Here is an 8422-nt window from a genome sequence, read left to right as displayed (position 1 = left end):
AATAACCGAGTCACTGAACTACTTCGATCGAGTCAATTCGAATTGAGGTTCGATTCAAGCTCGGACAAGCTTAGACTTGACTCGAAATTTTTTTGAGCTTTAAAAATCAGCTCAACTCAGCTCAAACTCAATTTTGAATCTAGTCGAATGAGTTAACTGAGCTAACTCAGTTCGTGTACAGCTCTAAACCTATGTGATAAACCAGTCAAATCAAAGGAGCCAAACCCGACTCAATAAATTCGTGGACGGGCTTCTTCTTCTTCTTTGCATTGGCTCTGACGAATACCGGACCTGAATTTGAACGCGTTGGTGTGGTCCAAAATTCCGAACCCCAACACACCCATTTAGAGACTTATTAGTAGGCTGAACCTTAGCTCTATCAAGGTCTCAACCTCTGCAGGCTAACCCAGCTATTTCTCCATTCATTTTCGTGTATTCAATGCATGTATACACAATTAATATACATTATTATTACCATCATTATGATGGTCTGCCCAATCCAATGGACCTAGAAAGTTAAAGACCCCAAGTTCGAATCATAATGGGCCAAGGCCCAAACTCCGTACATTGATTTTTTATTTTTTTTAATGTGGGGATTAGGCCCATTTGGACGCACCATCAAAATCAGATTTCAGACCCAAAATCCCCATTTTGATTGAAACCCTGATTTCACAGACCGTTTGGATGTCACCCAAAGTCAGTTTTAAAACCACTTGAGAAATTAAGCACTAAAAAGCTACTCATCCAAACCAATCAGATTGGCTTTTTGCGAGTTGAAAATGCCAGATTGGTTGAGAAGTTGCATCCAAACGGCCCTAAAGCCAATCTATGATTCTAGAAGCAATTGTAATAAAATAGGTCCCTAGGGTCTGTTCAGATAGGTATTCTGGGTTCTGATTTTGGTGGTCCACACTGGGAAAAGCGGTCCTTTCCCTTCTTAATGATAATAATGGGTGATGCTTTGGTAAAAGCACGCCAACCTGACGTGGGGGTGGGGCCCACCCACCTATACCTAAATGCACCATTAATCATCCTACTACTGGCGACTTCATCAAGTACCTTAATTTTCATTATAAGCTTCATCCAACGTATGATGGGATTTAGCAACACATTCATGAATTCCAGTGCTACATTTGTGATCAGGATCATGCTCTACCAGCCATGATCAACCGTCCATATTGCACGTTGTGATCATGTATCAGTTGGCACCAATTTGATTAGAGAAAGCAAACAAAATGGACCTGGACCCACCTTTATTCAGCTATAGACTCAACCCATAACATGGTGGGCCCACAGTCATCTGGGTCCGTCGCGAACTGTGGCCCACGATCAGGCGATCAAGCTCACCTCGCTTTATTCTTGTAGCTTCACGGGGAATTTTGACGGTTGGATTAGATGCAAATTAAGCAAAGAAGCTTCCTAATCATCATTGCATTTGGCGAAAATCGCGATTCATGCTGGTTATGAAAATGACAGCCAAACGGCCTCGGAAACTATAGAAGCCACTAATCAAAAAATATTTCTAATTATCTTGATTTGTGCCGTTAATAAAGCATCTGATCACACATGATCAATATACATTATTTTATTTTATTTTATTAATATTTCTTTAATGATGAGAAAGATTATCTTAGTGCAAGCTTAGCAAGAGGAGAAAAATAAGAGAAATGCTATGTAGGATTTTCCCTCTGCCCCCACTACATGCTGATCTGAACCGTTCATCTTGAAAGATCTCACCATATATGAGCCATATGGAGAAATCTTCACCAATCAGATGATCCACAGCATCTGATATGTGGAATTTTCTCCATGTAGGCCGTGTAGTGGAACCTTATAGATCAACGGTCTGGATCATCAAGCGGCTGGGCAGCTTGGGCACACAGGTTCACGCATTTCATGAAAACTAGACACCAGCAAGTGGCACGATTTTTTAATTGACTTGTACTAATGTATATACTGAAACTCGGTGTATATGCTTTCTCTACCACCATGCATTGGTGCACAAGCCCTCAATCTGAACCGTCCATTTGTGGTCCACGGTACAAAATTACTTCAATCATGACCCTAACAATCCAATGACGATGGGAACATCTGTTCGATGCAGTTTCATCCTATGTCTTATCTACGAGGTGACCCACTGATTAGTCGATCTGGGTCGATGGTAACGTGCACGATCGGACGGTGGAGACGGTCTTTTGTTTAGACATAGGCTCTTTCCATGTCGGCTGGAATCTCATTCGGATTAGGAGACTAGAACGCAACATGACACGTTCCATTCCACACAAAGGTCCAAACCATATCTCTCTGAAAGAATTGTATTGGACGCCTACAGATCAGAAAGTTAAGATCATCCGTTTATTGTGATTTTTGGTCTATGAGACATTCAGTGGGACCCATGATTTGGACGGTTCGAGTTGCAGCAATCGTACGCCATGAGTACATCAGCCATGCGCATGCACATGGATCATCACACTCTGCCGGAGTATTAAAGGCTTCAATACTCAGAAGTGTATTCACCACCAAATTGGTACAAATTCGCCTGTCGCTGTCCATATGGACTCTCGTGCATGGGATGGTGGGGCCCACTCAGTAAGTCAACATTATCTCCTCATCTGTTAGGAGAGACTACCCTTCATGATTTTTATATTTTTCCTCTTCCCACCAAAAATCCAGGTTGGTGGGAGGCATCATGTACACACACAGCTTAACTAAAACTGGGCCCCACATGAGTTAGGTGCCATTGTCTCTCTGGATAGGACACGAGTTTTCCTCTCTTTCTGTTTTGGACCCCACAAGCATGTACAAGATCCACACCATTCATCAGGCAGGCTCTATTCCATGGATGTTACTCCACGTGAGAATCAGATTGATCCAGTGATCAGGTGGACCACAAATATGCCAAAAATATACATGACGACCTTATGGGTCAGACTGGTAAAATTATTGGTGTACCACGCTCAATTATCAAAGGAGACATGGTCACATGACAAACTAAGGTATCCAACAGGCTTTTCTGTACCTTTTTATCTCATTCACATCTGAAGAACATCAGGTAAGTGGGCCACCATTTGCTGACACTTTCAAAGGAAGGAAACAAAAGAGTAGTTATGGTTAGACAGCAACCATTGAAGGAATTTTCCTTGAAGAGAGGATTTTCTATTTACTTTCAAACTCTTCAAAGTTCAAACATACACTGCTACAATTCAATTGAACAGAAACATTACTCTTTCTTTATATTATAAGAGACCCAAAAGAGATCTAAAAGCTCTGTAGATTTCAAGCAACCCAAACACCCCAAAATGCTAGAATTTAAATATTAAAAATAAAAATAAAAAAAACACCTTATTTGAATTCCTCCCATCTGCCTTCCTAGAATCTCAGAATCTCTACACCAGCACTCCATGGGGCTAGACCACTATGTGAGTTTTGATCCATTTCTTAAATGGCAGTAACCCGTCCACCCAATGCATCTATCCAGACTGCCCAAATCATGGGGACCCAAAGTCACAACTGGTCGGACGTTGAATTTGGACCTCCATTAGGATTGCCCGATTAGTCTAATTCCACATTGGATCCACAATTTGGATGGTCTGGATTTGACTTATACGGTCATGGTGGACAACGGGCCACTGCCATTTGAGAAATGATAGAAAATGCACGTAGTAGTCTAGCCCATACCCACTTGGCGACGTGTTCGATGGCGCATCGGTTCATCACAGAATGCCATGTGTCAATGCTGAACGTCCCTGAGAGCACCATGTGTCAAGGCTTGTCGATCCCATCGTTGCTGTCGGAGATCCTTCCTGAACTGCGGCCCGCCACCCTCCCAAATGAACCCGCGGTCGATAAGCCCTTGAAACTGCTGCTGCCCTCGCTGAAGTTCCGAGACCGCCTTGCCTTCCTTAGCTTTGAAGGGAGATCGTCTCCTTCATCGTTCTCTGTCTTGGCAACCACCAGCTGGGCTATGTTGCTGCGGCAGAAGGGGCAGACCGGGGCGGTTAAGCAAGCAGTGGTAGGGTCTGGCTTCTTGTGGCAGCATAGTGCCAGCGTGCAGTGCGCGCACATCTGATGGCCACAGTCTTGGACCTCAATCGTGCAGACCTGGTCGAAGCAGATGCAACATAGCTCGTTCTCGCTGGCCTGAGATATTCAATTTGAATCAGGACTCGAAAATTCAACAGCATTTGGTCACACCAAAATAACTGATATATCATGAAATTTCATGATATTTGGTTAAACCAAACACACCCCAAAAGAAAGTATAAATTTTGAGTTCCTTCTGAATTAGATATTCAATCTGAATTAGTGAATCTTGGATGTAAAGAAGCTGTTATTAGTGTCATAATTCATTTAGGCAGCGCTGCTCATGGGACTTGTTCATTTGGACAAATCAACGAACTCATGGTTCATCACATCATGCATGGGTGTGACATCCAAACCACTTGATAGATGGGCTCCACCATCTAGATCATTTGGCCCAAAAATCAAGCTGTATGTGAGCCACTTACACGCTAAAGATGGGAGCGGGAGGCAGCAGTCCACACACAACATCCATGCATGGGGTGGCAGATGAGACTGGCCTCTGATTCTTGGGACAGAACTTCTACATGTGGGGACCCACTTGAAAAGTGGCTAGGATCTCACACGATGCAATGCAGCGAGTTGTGAGTAGAATAGAAGCATCTAAGGAGTCACTCCTATAGTTGCATGAAGCATGAAACAGAGCAGAAAAACAGATTTGGGTGTGTGAGCACAAAGTGTCTGTTTCAAACTGCTAGCAACTATAACTAGCTAGGAAGTGAGAGCAGAGTCCCAAATGCAATTTGGGGGGAGTTGGATTCAGATAGTCCACACCAAATGGTTAAAAACATACCACTTCTCTATTTGAAGACTATGAGGCCATTTATGTTAGTTGAAGATAGGAAGAAATTTGAAGTAGAATCTTCCGAACCGCTCAGAACCAAGGTTTAAGGTATTGTCCAAACCCAGTAGTATCACCCACAAACAATACAGTTTTCAGCCCCAAATCAGCCTGAAACAGCCCAATACAGAGTGATATGTAACGATATCGGTGGTGCACGATACGTTATGTAAAACACCCATTTCAAACCTTGGCTCGAACAGCTTATGGTTACCGAAGAGATGTCGGCATGCAAAAAGAATTCCCTAAATGGGTTTAAACCGTAAAATGCCTACTGATATGTATAAACTATAAAGTTATAAGCTACAGACTAAGGCGTTATTTGTGAGGAATAGCTACTTCATGTTGCGTTGTTTATGTATGATGTTTGTAAGAACTGTGTAATTCTTCCATCCAATTCAATGTAATTTAATGTATAAGAGGGATAAAGTACCTCATCGATATCATCTTCTACCCCATTATCAGAAGGTGGTGGGGATGGTAATGAATATGCTGTCCCCTTCAAGATGTTCTTCTCCCTCTCCCTGTTCGCCTCCATCAGAGCCCTCTCTAATAGGACCTTCGCCTCTGGATTGAGTTCACTAATGAATTTCAAGGGTGAGGGCCAAACCAAAGGCTCAGCTGAACTGGGGTTCAGCAGCGCTGCGCATGCATTGTGTTTGTGTCTCAGAGCGACAGTGTATGGTATCCTCCTGCATATAACAACCAAGATTAGAACTTCAACGAGAGTTCCCAAAGTCAATGATCATTGGTTGCAGAAACAACTCAATGATCATTGGTTGCAGAAACCAGGTGCATTTGGATGCTCATTCAAACTGAATTGCAATAAATCAATTCAATAAATTTAGGGCCTGTTTGTATGCACCCTCCAAAAAGGTTTTTGGGGGGCAAAACACTGTTTTGTTCGCACCTTGCAAACCGGCCTCCTCTAGGTGCTAAAACTGTCTCGGCAAAAACCAATCCGGTTGGTTTTGGTTTTTGCCGAGTCAACAGAAAAGGCAGGCTTGGGTCTTAAGTGTCTTTGAAAGCAATTCAAAGGATCTCTCTACAAACTGAAAATTAGTTACAAAATACCAAAGCATGCATTATACAATAAACGGCAATTGCACCTAACAAGATCTATCATGTTATCTACATAGAGAGAAGAAATCCAAATGCACCCAATACCTTAGTTTAACTCCAATGTATAATATACATATATATCTGATAAAAGAAATTTGGGGTATTTTCAATTGCAATACTAATTTACCATCTGAAGAATGCTAAACTAAATACAATCCATTCCAGCTGATAAATGAGGCAGACATGCGCTGATAGTGGTTTGAGTGTCTTACCCAGATGAATCTCTTTGGAATCGATCTGCTCCCCATGCAAGCAATTTCCGGACTGAATCCAAACACCCCCCTCGAGCCGCCAAATGAAGTGGGGTGCTCCCTGGGCAGCTGCAATTAGAACTCTATTAATATGATAGGTCGGTAATTGTTTTCGAACTAAGATAGAAAAGATCTCCAGGATCATAAGAAATTACCCATATCCGCCCGTTGCAGCACAGACAAGTCCCCCATTGTCTAAAAGAATATGGATGCAGCCAGGCCGTCTTTGCCGGGCCGCCAAGTGCAATGGCGTCGCTCCATTGCCGTCTCTAACATTCACAAACCGTGCAAATCCCCTGTAAAAACACAATGAGATTTTCAAACCTCAAGATCTCAATGATGTAACACAAAACAACCGATGGAATTAATAGCAAAAACCCACCAAGAATCAGCGACGGGAGTTGTCTGTGCCGCAGAAAGAATGGCTTGTAGGCAATCTGAATGGCCGTAATAGGCAGCGTAATGCAAGCAAGTTCTTCCGTGCAATGAATCAAACATCAAAATCTAATAAAAACAGACAAAACCCAGATCAATTACTTCACCAAAAACCCAAAAAAGGAAAGAAAAATAAACACGCATTTTATGAATCAATCATCAAAATCCAGTAAAATCAAAGAAAACCCTAATCAATTACATCATCACAGACCCAAATTTCAACAAAAATCAAATAAAAACACCAGAAAATGGAAGAAAACTAAAAACTCAGTGCCAAGATTTCTCTCTTTTACATACATTTGCACCAGCTTGGATGAGCTTCTGCACGCAAGAGATCTTCCCATGCATTGCAGCCAGCATAAGAGGAGTCTACAAACCCAATACCAACAACACAAGATCAACCATTTCTGCATCGAAATCCAACCATCCAAACACCCAAAAAATCGAATTCCAAATCCAAATCCACGAAAAAGGTCCATCCTTCTACCTGCTTATGCCGATTGACCACATCTGGATGAACAGATTTCTCCAAAATCAATGAAAGGACCTGCCCACCCACCAATCCAAACGCCCCAAAAATTAGAAAAATCCAATAAAAGCAATACCCAAAATCCAAAACAGCAAAAAAAACAAGAAATGCCCATCAAAGAAGAAAAACTCACCTCAATCTGCCCATTTGCAGCAGCAATATGCAGAGCGGAGAAGCGATCATACACAGTAGTCTGATGTATAAGACCCGGTTCTCTCTCTACAAGAACCTCAAACGCCTTCAAATCCCCAGCCCGGGCTGCCCCAAACAGCCCATGTTCTTGAGCCGCCGTGCAGCTCAGCCCCTGACCCATCCCGCCACCGTGCGCAGTTCACACCCCGGCGGCGCACTGTATTATCGTGCGCCACCTTCTGCAACGAGTGCGCGCAGGTTAAGGGAAGAAGAGAATGAGAAGGGATGGCTTAAAAGGCGTGTGTACTATTTCGTCTTTGGAGTTTGGAGCGTGTGTTCCGCTGCTACATTGCTAAAGCAACTCGCGCGCCGCACGTGCTGCACGTGACAATGTGGATCCTCCGTGTTGAACCTTAGCCGTTAAAAGCTGGGGTCCACTTTCATTTATAGTTGCAGATATACAAAGAAGGAGAACCACTCATAGAGAAAAGAGCATGGACCTACGGCCCACATTCAACGTAGATATATGGGCCAGTAGATGATTGTAAGATTCTTTCTTGTAGTAAGAATCTAAGTTTAGTTTCCTGATGGATGGACGGATTGGATATTTTACTCGTGTGGCAGGTTTTTGCATGTGCCATCGAAGGGTACCCAAATAGTACACCCGCGAGAGTGCAGCCCGTGTTTCTCGTTTCGGCGTTTCCACATTCCTGCCCGAGCTAGCTGACGTGTGAAGTCGGGCAGCGGTCTCGGGCAGCAGTCAGATATTTGTTTTCCAGTCTATTTATCTACAGCGGTTGAGACTAAAAAGTCATTGTCCAAATCCCTCCGAACCGTACTTGCATTGAATAATTAGCTTTTCTGGAATGATCACAGCCGTTCAGATCTGGGTTTTCTCTTACCAGCCGTTGGATGGGGTTCTGGCCGCCCATTTTTGAGTTGGGACGGTAATCCAGCAAGAGGAGTGGTGAAATTCTGTGGTAAACCAGTAATTGTTGATTTAACGCAAATGCGCGTGCCGAATGACGTAAT

At 43.1% G+C, this 8422-nt stretch overlaps 1 protein-coding gene across 1 annotated transcript; it reads right to left on the bottom strand.

Moving 5' to 3' along the window:
- Window positions 1–3125: 3125 nt before the first annotated feature.
- On the bottom strand, window positions 3126–7661 carry LOC131243702 (putative E3 ubiquitin-protein ligase XBAT31). The gene is made up of 8 exons (XM_058243215.1): window positions 7392–7661; window positions 7217–7276; window positions 7027–7098; window positions 6677–6798; window positions 6450–6590; window positions 6256–6363; window positions 5355–5613; window positions 3126–4140 (listed from the first exon to the last, which is right to left on the bottom strand). The coding sequence occupies exons 1-8, from the start codon at window positions 7569–7571 to the stop codon at window positions 3763–3765; spliced, it is 1320 nt and encodes a 439-aa protein (XP_058099198.1). The 5' UTR covers window positions 7572–7661; the 3' UTR covers window positions 3126–3762.
- Between the last annotated feature and the right edge of the window lie 761 nt (window positions 7662–8422).

This window comes from Magnolia sinica, chromosome 4 (assembly GCF_029962835.1).
Source record: "Magnolia sinica isolate HGM2019 chromosome 4, MsV1, whole genome shotgun sequence".
Lineage (NCBI taxonomy): Eukaryota > Viridiplantae > Streptophyta > Magnoliopsida > Magnoliales > Magnoliaceae > Magnolia > Magnolia sinica.
Note: the sequence above shows the minus strand (reverse complement) of the source record. Positions and strands in the feature narration are given on the sequence as shown.

Excerpts from the sequence above, each read along its gene's own strand:
- LOC131243702 (XM_058243215.1), bottom strand. The coding sequence starts at position 7,571 with ATGGGTCAGGGGCTGAGCTGCACGGCGGCTCAAGAACATGGGCTGTTT. Across the intron at positions 7,277-7,391 it reads CTGCAAATGGGCAGATTGAG|GTCCTTTCATTGATTTTGGA; the intron begins GTGAGTTTTTCT and ends GTGGGTGGGCAG. Across the intron at positions 6,591-6,676 it reads ACTCCCGTCGCTGATTCTTG|GGGATTTGCACGGTTTGTGA; the intron begins GTGGGTTTTTGC and ends GTGTTTTTACAG.